This window comes from Suricata suricatta, chromosome 8 (genome assembly GCF_006229205.1).
Source record: "Suricata suricatta isolate VVHF042 chromosome 8, meerkat_22Aug2017_6uvM2_HiC, whole genome shotgun sequence".
Classification (NCBI taxonomy): domain Eukaryota; kingdom Metazoa; phylum Chordata; class Mammalia; order Carnivora; family Herpestidae; genus Suricata; species Suricata suricatta.
This window is the reverse complement of record NC_043707.1, coordinates 51,553,452-51,566,406: the sequence shown is the minus strand read 5'-3', so window position 1 is coordinate 51,566,406 and position 12,955 is coordinate 51,553,452. Positions and strand designations below refer to the sequence as shown.

The window sequence follows — 12,955 nt, the reverse complement described above, 5'->3', positions numbered from 1 at the left end:
ACTGTCATCCAGATTAGTGGTTCTCTGAATGTGGTTTTCTGAACAGCAGTGTCAGCAGCTGTCAGGAACTTGTTAGAGATACCAATTCCTGGGTCCTGTCTGAGGCCTACTGAATGGGCATCTGGCGGTGGGGCCTAGCCATTTGTATTTTAACCTTCCACATGATTTTGACATGTGCTTTAGATGCTCACGTGTGAAAACCAGTGATCTGCAGAAATTGCGTTCCTTATATGCCCTAAATTATTCCTCCATTTTTGCCATGTCTGGCTCCAATCTAGGTTGGGGCCAAGTGCTTCTGTTATCTTGGGATTCACAAGAGCTGTGCAGGCTCGGGGTCAGTAGCTTCTTGTTACAAGCACTAACGGCAGAGTATCAGGGTGGATGAAGGGGCCACAATACTGAAAGAGCCACACCAGTTTCATTCCTATGTTACTTTGGAGGAGCAGAGCTGAGAGTGACATAAAAGATGGCTACAGTTAAGAGTTCACTCAACTTAAATGGGTCCTTTGGGGGGTGCACATTGTGGATTTGGGGGCTAGTGAGGTTTTTCTATCCTTGTTTCTCTCTCTCCTGGCTCTAGCTGCGTCCTACACAGATAGCTCTGATGATGAAGTTTCCCCTCGAGAGAAGCAGCAAACCAACTCCAAGGGCAGCAGCAATTTCTGCGTGAAGAACATCAAGCAGGCAGAATTTGGACGCCGGGAGATTGAGATTGCTGAGCAAGGTAAAGAAAGGCATTGGGTAGGGGACCAGAAGCAACCCCTTGCTGGTCATCAGGATCCATAGACAGCTTCACACTTGAAAACTGACTTACAAGTCCCCTGGGAACATTGGGTGTTCTGGATTCTTGCATAAGCAGATCTCTCTGTTGGAGCCGGAGCCTCAGGGTTCTCGTTCTCCTTGCTTCCTGTTCTCAGCATGTAATAATTACAGAGTCATTTCTGTGTTCCTCCCCCACAACACCATATTCGGAGATCTGCCTGTGGAGTCAGCAATTCCCGGACCACTACACAGTGGTTAATTCTGTGGGATCCCTACCGAGCTGCCAATCTCAGAGGCCCACAGTTCCCAGAAGCAGCAAATAGGGGAGGGTTTTCAGTTAAGGATGTGGTGACCTAGGGTCTCCTGTGGTCTTTTGTCCTGAGCACCCTCTGCTGGAGCTAGAGTAAAAGTGACAGTTAAGTTTTGGTTTCCTCACCTACCCCACTCCCGATAAAGTCTTTTTACTCTTGTCACTTTCCCACTGAAGGCATGCTCCATATAGGGAGGGGGGCAGGTAGTATGGAAACCAAACAGGCTGACAGAATGGGCTTCGACAGCAGAGAGAATCAAGTACTCATCTGCTGGGTGTGAAGTCTTCCTTCCTGGTCGGATAATTACATAGAGGAGCCCAGTAGGCCCTGCCATACGCACTTCCCTCTCCTTCCGAATGAATGCGGAGACTCACCCTCCATTTCAGTCAGATTTGAGAAGTTACTTCATTCTCCATTCAGTCCTCTGTGCATCAGGCTGAAACAGTAGAGAAAGATACTCCAAGTGATTGGAAGACAGCTCCTCACTGTTCTGCTGTGGAAGCTGCCGTCAAGGAGGAAATGTCCTTAAGAGTTTTTCTACTTTATCTTGTGATATCTCACCAGATACAGACCAGCCCTAGACGTAGCTGGGGCAGGAGCTGGTAATATTGTTAGTGCAGACCTGGCTCAAATCCTCTGTTCTTTCACAGACATGTCTGCTCTGATTTCACTCAGGAAACGTGCTCAGGGGGAGAAGCCCTTGGCTGGTGCTAAAATAGTGGGCTGTACACACATCACAGCCCAGACAGCGGTGAGTTTACTGGGAGAAAAAGGCGGGACTTCTGATGAGGAGGAAAAATAAACTTCTTTTTTACTTGCTTTTCCCTTCCTATCCATCCAATCTCCAAATGCAAATGACCGTTAGGTGGGGCCACCTGTTACATAATAATGGGGTTTTCTTCCTTGTATGCATACGTATAACCTGTAACAAACCTGACTTCAGGAGATCTCGATTTGCAAAAAGCCGGTTGTTAGGAAAATGTAAAAGACGTTTAGGAACACATCTTTTGGGTGAAGTTAGATACCAGGGTACTGCTCGCTGCGTTATACCCTTCTGTGGTGTCGCAGTGCAGCTAGGTTGCTGGTACTGTTCTTGCACATTCCACTCCTATCTGGCCCTCCTCCTTCTCACCCTGTCTTTCTCCATATCTGCATAGGTGTTGATTGAGACACTCTGTGCCCTGGGGGCGCAGTGCCGCTGGTCTGCTTGCAACATCTACTCCACTCAGAATGAGGTGGCCGCAGCACTGGCTGAGGCTGGTAAGTTCAGCTTTTTTCACCAACTTTGCCTCAGAATAACTATCTAAATGTAGTATTTATGTTTTAAAATAGTCCTTACAGTATCATGTATGTCCAGAGGCTATAAAATTTGGAGGATATTAAGAATATCAATAGGAAGAAAATGGGTAATAAAATGAAGGTCTGTATCCATGATGAAATATCATGTGGTCATTAAGAATGACCAACCCTAAAAGAATCTTAATTACATGGGGAAGTGCTTAATTATAATGTTAACTGAACAAAGAAGAATATTCAGCTGTGTGAGGTATATGAGTTCAGCTGGTCTTTTTTCATGAAAGGCTCATCATTTTTGAGGGAACACAAGTTAAGAAGTGCCTTCTAGGGGCGCCTGGGTGGCTCAATCTGTTAAGCGTCCGGCTTCGGCTCAGGTCATGATCTCATGGTTTGTAGGTTCGAGCCCCACATCGGGCTCTGTGCTGACAGCTCAGAGCCTGGAGCCTGCTTCAGATTCTGTGTCTCCCTCTCTCTCTGACCCTCCCCTGCTCGCACTGTCTCTTTCTGTCTCTCAAAAATAAATAAAAAATGTTAAATTTTTTTTGAAGAAGTGCCTTCTATATAAGTAGTTTATTGGATAATTTGGTGTTCAGTGCTGCACTGAAAATATATGGACTGCTTGTAAGTTCATTTAAGCATAAAACAATTTTTATTGTTAAAATGTTTAAAAGAAAACCACCATGAAATTAAAAAAAATTTTTTTAATTTTTATTTTTGAGAGAGAGAGGGGGAGACACAGAATCCAAAGCAGGCTCCAGGCTCTGAGCTGTCAGCACAGAGCCCGATGCAGGGTTCGAACCCTTGAACCGGGAGATCATGACCTGAGCTGAAGTTGGAGACTTAACTGAATGAGCCGCCAGGCACTTGAACCATGAAGTTTCTTAAAGGCCCTCCCATCTCCCAGAGTTCCTCAGAGAGCAATTTTATAATACTTCTGTTTTTCTTGTTTACATTTTTCTGGTGCTTATTGCAGAAAATTGAGAGGAGTTTCTAAAATAATAATGATTATCTAGTACACAGGGATATTTGACACATTTTTTCCTTTTCTTAATTCATTTTTTACAGAGATAAATCTCAGTATGTATACAATTTTATAACTTAAAACAGCGTTTTCAGAAGCATTTTCCCATGTCACTTAAAATTTGCATCATTTGTAATAATCATATGGCCACGTGATTTTACCTCACTATTATACTCATGTTAAACATTTAGGTTGTTTTAAGATATTTGCTAATACAAATAATGTTCCAGTGAACAACTTTATTTTAATTCCCACTTCATTTTATCTCCTTAGGACAGAGTTCCAAGTATAAAATTGGAGAATAACATTTTAAGGTTCCAAAATGCTTTTAAAAACAAAAATCTCTTAAATTCATTACCAATTTCTGAACTAAAGGTGCTCTTTTGACTTTCTGTCCTTTGGAAGTTGTTTCCTTTCCAGCATAGGTTCTGTAGCCTTTTTCTCTCCACGAGGCTCTCAGAAAGTGGAATCGGTACAGGGACCTGGCGGAAGGAGGGGTCGGCTGATCTGTCCCCATCCCTACAGGGGTCGCAGTGTTTGCGTGGAAGGGCGAGTCGGAGGACGACTTCTGGTGGTGCATCGACCGCTGTGTGAACATGGACGGTTGGCAAGCAAACATGGTAATAACGCACATTCGTCCCGCTCTGTGACTGCAGATCCGTCTCCTTTTTCCCCTCCAAGCATGGCGCCCTACATATGTTTTGGATATTTGTTCTTACTGCACTTACTTTGTTGCCAAAGCGTTTAGCTTGATAACCTGTTCAGAATGGGTCGGAGCACTGAATGGAAAGGTGGGGGAAGGGTAAGACAAAAGTGAACACATGTGGCTCAAACATGGCAGAAAGAGATAGAAAGAAGTAATGTGGTACCTCTTTAGAGTAGGATTCTGGTTTCTTTCCTTCCTGCCCCAGCTCTCCTTTCGCATTCCAAGGAGTTATTATTTCAAGACTCTAGACTAAAAACGAGTCTGTGATTAGCCAATACTCTTCACTCTAGCCAAGAACAAACAGGAATCCTTTTAACCATTTTACACCGACAAATTTGGCTGTGTTTCCACTGTCTAAACCTGCGCTGAGGAGCGCTGAGCAGTGCTCTTCCAAAACATACAGGGCTCTCTTACTAGTACAGAAAGTGGGTTCAAAGTTCCCCCCAGCTCTAGCAGCCTGAATGCCCATAGAAGTCTTCTGGCTGTTCTGTAGATCCTGGATGATGGGGGAGACTTAACCCACTGGGTTTATAAGAAGTACCCAAACGTGTTTAAGAAGATCCGAGGCATTGTGGAAGAGAGCGTGACTGGTGTTCACAGGTAACAGATTCTGGAGAAGCTGCCCCTTGTGTTCTCGCCTCAGCAAAGTCTTCTGGTCTCTGTTAGGCTTTAGGGCTGTGTTTCAGACTTGTAACTAAATTGGGAGTATCTTCATTAGGTAAAATCTCTTGAGTTTTCACTTTTGAAGAATCCAGGAGACCCTAAAAGGAAGTTATCTCAGGTTCTAGTTCACACATTTGTCTTTCCCACTTACTCCACTGTGAGTCTCAGCCAATGCTGGGAGGTGTAGGGAGTGAATATATCTGGAGAAACTGTACTCAATATTGTATTAAAACTTTATATTTGAAATATGAAAAAATACTGTTGTAAAACTATACGTTATACACACTATAAAAAATAAAACTGGGCAAAATATTCTTGGCTTCTTGGAAACTAAAAGACCTCTGTCTGAGAGAGTGTTTCTCAGTCGGGGGCACATTGCACTGCTCACACACGCACACGGAGGGAGCCAAAGCAGAGCCATTGATAATCTTTGTTTGTCAGGGGTGGGCATGTTTTTTTATATATATTGAGAAACTACTGGTCTAAGGAACTACATCCCCTTTTATGGAAGAGAAGTAAATTTCTTCAATTGAAAGGGTTGGTTTTTTTTCCCTTCCAAAAAAAGGTGGGGAGGCTTAGGGGGAGAGAAAATGGAAAGAGGTGTGAGGAGGGATGACAAGGAAATGATCTTGTTTCACTGATATCCTTCAGGAATAGATAAGACTGGGGAGGGCAGCATGGAGCTTGAAGAGAATTAGGCAGATTTTGGTGCGGATTATGTTTTACCAGCTAACTTTGTTTTTATTTGTTTTTGTGGCTTCTTCTTCCTTTAGGCTGTATCAGCTCTCCAAAGCCGGGAAGCTCTGTGTTCCGGCCATGAATGTCAACGATTCTGTTACCAAACAGAAGTTTGATAACTTGTACTGCTGCCGAGAGTCCATTTTGGATGGGTAAGTTGAAATATATAGATGGTCAGACTTAGGGGACAGATCTGGGTTGGCTTGCAGTGTTAATCTGATACCACTCCAGTCTTGTCCCGTGGTATGCCTTTGGCTTTAAAGGTTTGTAAGAGGGCTCCATTTCGTACTGAGCCCAGCCAGCTTCCAGCCAGAGTTCTTTTGTGTGCAGAGGGACTGTGCTTGGGCTAATAATGTTGAAGTTGAGCCCTTGTCTGTTTTCCGCAGCCTGAAGAGGACCACAGATGTGATGTTTGGTGGGAAACAAGTGGTGGTGTGTGGCTATGGTGAGGTAAATAGCTCGGCCTCAGGGCATCTTTTCTTAGACTTCCTAGAAATGTTGAGTGAAGGAGATTTGTGCTGTCAGTGTTGTCACTGATGTGAGGATAAAACATGCTTTTAGATAATGTATCTGAAAATAATAGCAAAAGTGCTTTATTAAGATTTATGAATAGAGACGTACAAAATGAACTGAATCTTCAGATCTCACTTTGTCTTGCGGAATGGAATCTTGGCATTACCCACCCCTCCCCTTGTAACAGTTACCTTTTATGGGACTTCTTAGTTCAAGTGACTCAGTAGCAGTTTAGCCACACAAGTGCCTTGGTATTGGGGTGAAGGGTGGGATCTGAAGTAATATATAGTTGATTATCTGTAAACTAGAAAAGGTGAAGGAGAGTTTGTTGTCATCTGTGACCCACAGAAGTTCCTGAGCTGCTGGGCTATTTTTGAGTTAGATGCATCTCAGATGAGAGGTAATCAAGTCTTTAGTAAGATAGGAGAGGTCACAGTTGCTCTTCCTTGGTTTTGTTTTCCTAATGGTAACACCTGTTTGATCCCCTGACTTTTACTGTCCCAAGCCCCAGCCCTTGCTATGAATCTGAATGTCCACTAAATCACCTCTCTGGCCAGGGGCCACAGCATAATCTGGATCTGTTTCTGCTCTGCTTGGATTCGAGCATCCCCGCAAGGGCTCCCTAGATGATTGTTGATTTCAGGGAGGTCAGTCCCCATCTCCCAAAGAGCCTACCTGCCCCAGAACCCATGCCGTAATGGGCCTGTCACCCTGACTTCTTTCTTATGCTTTGCAGGTGGGAAAGGGCTGCTGTGCTGCTCTCAAGGCCCTTGGAGCGATTGTCTACATCACAGAAATCGACCCCATCTGTGCTCTGCAGGCCTGGTAAGAACAGAGTGGTGGCATGATTAGATTGACCCCAGCATCGGGTTTCTGAGAGTCCATGATGGATCGTGTTAACCATCCCTTGCAGAAATCTCTCAGAGGAAGAGAAGGCTGGGATGGCTCTGTTCCCGCCATTGTAATCCCAGGGCCCTCCTGGAGTTTCTTGGCATTCTCCCTTCCTGAATGGAGTCTCAGGGAGTGTGAAGAGGCCTGTAGTTTAGCGCAGCTTGTCACTTACCGTCCCTGTAAAGTAGCCCTGGACCTGACTTTGCAAGAGAATTTAAGCGGTCTCATTCTGTGACCAGCTTCTGTCCCACTGCGTCCTTGCTTTGCTCATAGTGTTCCTTCCTTTTTTTCCAGCATGGATGGGTTCAGGGTGGTAAAACTAAATGAAGTCATCCGGCAAGTTGATGTCGTAATAACTTGCACAGGTAAGTATCAATGAGGTGTGTGGAGGAGTGGTAACTCTGAGGCCAGGTCTTGAAAGTGGTCTGAACTTCACGTAAAGTAGGTGAGACCCATGTTCCATGTAGAAGTCTCAGACTAGAATAAGCTGTCAGAACCTTAACATGCTTTCCAGAACAAAGAGCCTTTTTTCCTGATGGGTTTTTATACTGATTACTCTTAAAACCAAATAACCCAGCCCGAAGAGCAGTCATGCAGTGTATACTTTTCTCACAAAGTATGCATGCCCTTTCATGAAGCGAACCTCCTCTTTCCCATGTTCTACTGAGGGCCAGTTGGTACCTTTGTTCCCCAACATCTTTCTTCAGCCATTCTCCCTTTGTTTTCAGGAAATAAGAATGTAGTGACACGGGAGCATTTGGACCGCATGAAAAACAGTTGCATCGTATGCAACATGGGCCACTCCAACACGGAAATTGATGTGGTACGGTTTCTCTCATTCATTGGCTGCAAGGCCTTTCCCTGATTCTCTCCATGATAGCCACAGTCAGCTGTGCGTCTTCCTTTCAGACCAGCCTCCGCACTCCGGAGCTGACGTGGGAGCGAGTGCGTTCTCAGGTGGACCATGTCATTTGGCCAGATGGCAAGCGCGTCGTCCTCCTGGCAGAGGTAGGCCGTTGGAAGGGCTTTGGCAGTGCACACAGGTCTGTGGCGGGCACAGAAGAAATGTTATGCCTTGTTTCCCTGAACTCTGTCTTTGGATACAGATCTGTTTCATACAATTTCTGGGCCCTAACATGGAACCACTCAAAAAAATACCTACCTTTTACCAAGTAACATACTTTTTCCTGACCACAGATGATTCTTCGGCTTGTCATACTCAGGTGGACTGAGGACAATAAGATAAAATCTTGAGTCCTAATCTGGAACTGTAATTCTTTTTCTACCATCTGAGTAGCATTTGCTAACTTGCATGACCTTGGAATCTGAGACCCGAAAGGGAGCAAAAACTCATCCCAGGGCTCTCTTACCTTTCCAGGGTCGTCTCCTCAATTTGAGCTGCTCCACAGTCCCCACCTTTGTTCTGTCCATCACAGCTACAACACAGGTATGTGACCAAATGCCTGCTTTTCCTGCCTTGGGATTAGTGGGACAGGCCCTCGGGCAGATTCCGACGAGAGTGTGCCCTGCTGTGTTCTTTCCAACCCATTTCAGTTCGCAGGTGGGCAAGACAGGCTTTCTTGAGTATAGAAAAGATTCATCAGTCAGCAGACTGGCTGTTTGTGTCCCTTTAAGTTGGCTGTGTTAGCTGAGAATGTAGTGTTCTGGCTTAGTTGTATTTATCCTCCTCTTTTATTAGGAACTAAACAAAAACAACAGCAAATCCTTTTACGATGTGGTGGTGGTTATTACAGGCCAAGTCCTGGGTGCTGTCACTATGATAGATCACTATAGTACTTACTTCAAGACCCTGTTACATCTAGTTTTATTTTTATGTCCCTGTCTAAGAAGTGTTTCTGTGTTTTTTCACCCTCTTTACCCAACCGAGGCTTTGGCACTGATAGAACTCTATAATGCCCCTGAGGGACGATACAAACAAGATGTATACCTGCTTCCTAAGAAAATGGGTGAGTGAGAAACAGTAGGAGCCTGTGTTGAGCCTCAGACTGTTGCATAGTTTGGTGAAATGATTATCATGACAAGTACTGGATTTAGAGTCAACAGGTCTAATTCCCATCCTAACCTTTCATGGTTTCTGGACCTCGGGAAAAGTTGTAATCACCACGAGCCTCAGTTTCTTCATCAATGAAGTAAGAATTATACACTGCAGAATTATAGTAAGAATTACAACTCCTGAGTGTTAAGTGTTTAGCACAGTGGTTTAGGGTAGATGCTCTTAGTCTGAGTAGCCTTATGAAGTTCAGTAAACTTCCTACCACCAGTGACTCTAGCCTGGGACCAAGATGAGAGAAACACAAGGAAATCTAGGTTTTATTATTCATCTTCTGTGTAAATAATGCAATCTCTGAGATTCTAGGGGACAGCTGTTTTGTGTTCATGTGGAAAACATGTCCCCTCTGATTCTTTCCCTTCTTGAACATTTGTGCCCACCTCTCATCTGTAATTGGTCCCTCCCTGTCCCCTCGATTAAAGCTGAAAGACTTCTTGCTCTCATCTCCTCCAATAGATTGGGAGGTTTTTTTTTTTCTTTAATTCATATTCATAAAAGTAAAGCCTGGAAAGTTTATCCAGGGAAGAGTAATAAATATGCACCAGCTGCCTTAGAAAGCCATGATCCTAAAATTTGAGGCCCTTATGGATGTTATTCTAAATAAATCATAATGACACAAGGGTCTTTTGAGCTACTGGTGTCTACTTTGCTTCATAGTTTGCGTGTAATCAGTTAAGGAAGTTGCTGCAGGAAGAGGAGAGTAGTACGTACCATGTTGGAGTGAAGCCAGAAGCCTTGCCGAGAAGGAGGGGGAGGTGCAAGCCCCGCCCCCATCGTGTTACCCCTGCCCGTGGCTTTCTAAATGCACTCTGGATGCACAGAGGGAAGTGCCCTGCGAAAAGGCAGCTTTGAGGGCTCTTTTAGCAAATATTTTGAGTTGTAGATGCTTTCACAGTTATTCTGTTCCTTGTCCTCTCTCTCAAAAAGCTTCAGATGAAAATAGGGAGAGGTTCTGCCCTGAGAGGCAGGTTGAAATGGAGTCTGCCCCCTGCCACTGTGTTCTTCCTAGATGAGTATGTTGCCAGCTTGCACCTGCCGTCATTTGATGCCCACCTGACAGAGCTGACAGATGACCAAGCGAAATATCTGGGACTCAACAAAAACGGGCCATTCAAACCCAATTATTACAGGTAACTTGTGGAAAACAAGTGAAAGGCTCTTTTACCCAATATTAAACCAAGCAAGTTAACTGGCTTTCTTAAATAAAATGTTGTGCCAGTTTTGAAGAGTATAAGAACTCTCCTCCAAACTAACAGGGTAGGCAGAGAAATTGTGTATCTAGTGGTAGATATAAGGAGTAAGGGTTTTCTGGAATTCTGAAGCTTGGGCCTCACCCCCTGAGAGTCTGATACATTTGGTCTGGCTTGGGGCCCAGACTTATTTTATAAAAGCTCCCTAGATTAATCTAATGTACAGTCAGGGTTGAAAACCACTGGCGTGTATTTTCAGGGAGCAGGAAATGAAATCAGAGGTGACACTGGCACAAGACCTGTGGAAGCACAGGGAAGAATGATCCCTGGGGCTGGGGAGTGGGTTTAGGGACCCCCTGCTGGGGCCGGCAAGTGACCCTTGGGAGTGTCCTCTGTTTCTGATGTTTCTCTTGGATGTCTCAACGTGGAAGACCCAAGAGCTAACCAACCGATCTCTTTATTTACAGATACTAATGGACCATATTCCCAAGGACCAGTCCACATGAACCACACAACTCTAAAAGAAATATTTTTTAAGATAACTTTTATTTTCTTCTTATTCCTTTCCTGTTGATTTTTTTTCCTATAATTTCATTTTTGTTTTTTCATCTCATTATCCAAGTTCTGCAGACCACACAGGAACTTGCTTCATGGCTCTTTAGAGGAAACTGAGGTTCAAGGTTCCTCACCCTAGTCACTAAAGAAGGATTTTACTCTCCCAGCCCAGAAAGGTGATTCTTTCTTTCCCACCTCTGGGGACTTAAGTCTTAATTGGGTACCTATTAACAGGAAATGCTAAGGTACCTTCTTTGTTGAACAATCTGCAATGTCTAAATTGCCTTAAAAGAGCCCATTTCTTAGCTGCTGAAATCAGTGCTCTTTCACTTCTTCAGAGAAGCAGGGATGGTACCCGCCAGCCAGGTAGGTTAGATGTAGGTGGCGCATGTTCATTTCCCCAGATGTTCCAAGCCCTGTTTCCTGTGTGAAGGTGGTGTGTCAGGTTCAGAGATGTGTATTGTTAAGATCTAGTCGGTCCACTTGGATTTAGTATAGCCCTTCCTCCACTCCTACCAGACCTTCTCATTTTTCAGGTTTTTAACCAGACTGCACTCTGTTAAGTTGAATTTTGTCCCTTAGCATTGATTTCTGTTGTACAAAAAAAAAAAGAAAGAAAGAAAAGCAAAAAAAAAAAAAAAAAAAATGTTTAGTGTTAACACTGAGGAACTGCTTGGGTGATTAGTTGTTACCAGTTTCTCTTTTGATCCTTTGGAGCTGAAAGTACAGATCTAAATCTAGAGAAATGCTGATCTCACCCTCTTGATAAGCCCTCTGTTTCTAAGTCCATAGTTATAGCATCAGTGAACTGGGGCCATAACAGCAAATTCTATGAGCTCTGCCCCATGCAGCTTGTGCTGAAGGCAAATTTCTTGAGCCATTACTCAGTCTAAATCACTGAGCTCTATCTTTAGGATTTATCCTTTAAGAGCAAATTTCTGGTTGGCTGTGCTTTTGCAACCTAAACTATTTAAAGGGAGGTAGATGTGAATGGGAGGAGGAAGGGTAAATCGGGCCAGAGTGAGGGAAATGTAGGCCCACATAACTGGTCTGGGACTTTAGGCCCCATGTATAATGTTAGTTTTGCAGAAGTGGTACCACTTTTAATTGACACATTTCACAAAGAGTTTATGAACCAAGATCTTAAAGAGCAGTTTGTGTGCAGAGAAGGTGAAACGTGCGTCCTGGCCCAGACTCGGAAAGAATCCCTAGAGAGACCCTCAGAGATTAGAGAGAGGTGTTCCCATGCCATGCACCCTGCTTACCAGCATTTCTGCATGGTCCGATGAGCTTTATGCTCATGAGCTTTAAGTATATAATTATCCAGGATTCTAAATCCTCAACTTGTTCTAGCTGGTGATCCTTCAAAGTTGGGTCAGGCATTAGTGCTAGGTACGAGAAATGTTCATTTCTCTGTTGCAGTTGATCAGAGAGACAGACATTAAAAACAGTAACTTCTGAAAGGACAGCTTTCACTCTGCAGCCTTCTAGCAGAGTCTTGCCAAAATGTTTTTCCTTTTCCTCTCCTAGTTCTCCTCCACCCAGCCCCTTCTCACTACTTTTCAGTGTGACCATGCTTTCTTTTCTGTAGATGCTAATGGTTCAAGCCCTTTTTTCCCAGGGCATTGAACCAGCCAATCAGAACACCCCATCCTTTAGGGGAGGTAACCTGGCCAATAGCGGTATCCATCACATCAGCTCTGCTGGAGGGAAGGGGCCCAGGTCCCACTGCCCTCTGGCCTGCCCCCTGCTCCCGATCTATTTCTGTGTCCATAGGAATACTAGGTAAGGGCTCCATCTCTGTCAAGCCATGTAACAAAGGACACTGTGGGAAAATGTCTGGCATCAGAGGGAGCGTGTGGAGAGCAACTTGGGAGGAACAAGTTTATTTTATATTGAATGATTTTTAATGAATGCAATATTAATCCTTGCAGATGAGCAATAATCATTAAAGTCAATTAAAATGATAAGACCTCACTGGAATTCTGTGTCATTCTTGACTGGACAGCAGAACGTCATTAGAATTTGTCTTCTAGAGCGGGATGAGTCACGGGCCCGCCAGCAGGCTCCGATGGAGATTTGCCGAGGACCTGATACGGAGAGGAGGAGCAGGCTGGCTGCAGAGTTCTGCAGTAATGTCTCCGTACATATGCGTCGAGAGAGAGAGAGAGAGAGAGAGAGAAAATCTCCTGCAGGCTCCACACTCAACATGGAGGCTGGGACAGGGCTTGATCCCAC

At 44.3% G+C, this 12,955-nt stretch overlaps 1 protein-coding gene across 2 annotated transcripts in view; it reads left to right on the top strand.

Moving 5' to 3' along the window:
- AHCYL1 (adenosylhomocysteinase like 1) overlaps positions 1-12,700 on the top strand; it is a 38,969-nt gene extending 26,269 nt beyond the window's left edge. The window contains exons 3-17 of one of the 2 annotated variants that reach the window (XM_029947451.1): positions 581-724; positions 1,724-1,824; positions 2,231-2,333; positions 3,916-4,010; positions 4,590-4,696; positions 5,533-5,649; positions 5,884-5,947; positions 6,747-6,835; positions 7,196-7,266; positions 7,630-7,724; positions 7,811-7,909; positions 8,280-8,348; positions 8,790-8,868; positions 9,982-10,102; positions 10,630-12,700. In XM_029947451.1, the coding sequence (XP_029803311.1) occupies positions 581-724; positions 1,724-1,824; positions 2,231-2,333; positions 3,916-4,010; positions 4,590-4,696; positions 5,533-5,649; positions 5,884-5,947; positions 6,747-6,835; positions 7,196-7,266; positions 7,630-7,724; positions 7,811-7,909; positions 8,280-8,348; positions 8,790-8,868; positions 9,982-10,102; positions 10,630-10,636 (1,361 nt within the window). In that variant the 3' untranslated portion in view covers positions 10,637-12,700. Of the gene's footprint in view, positions 1-580; positions 725-1,723; positions 1,825-2,230; positions 2,334-3,915; positions 4,011-4,589; positions 4,697-5,532; positions 5,650-5,883; positions 5,948-6,746; positions 6,836-7,195; positions 7,267-7,629; positions 7,725-7,810; positions 7,910-8,279; positions 8,349-8,789; positions 8,869-9,981; positions 10,107-10,629 lie in introns of those variants that run through there. The other variant, XM_029947452.1, reaches the window with a different exon arrangement.
- Positions 12,701-12,955: the final 255 nt, after the last annotated feature.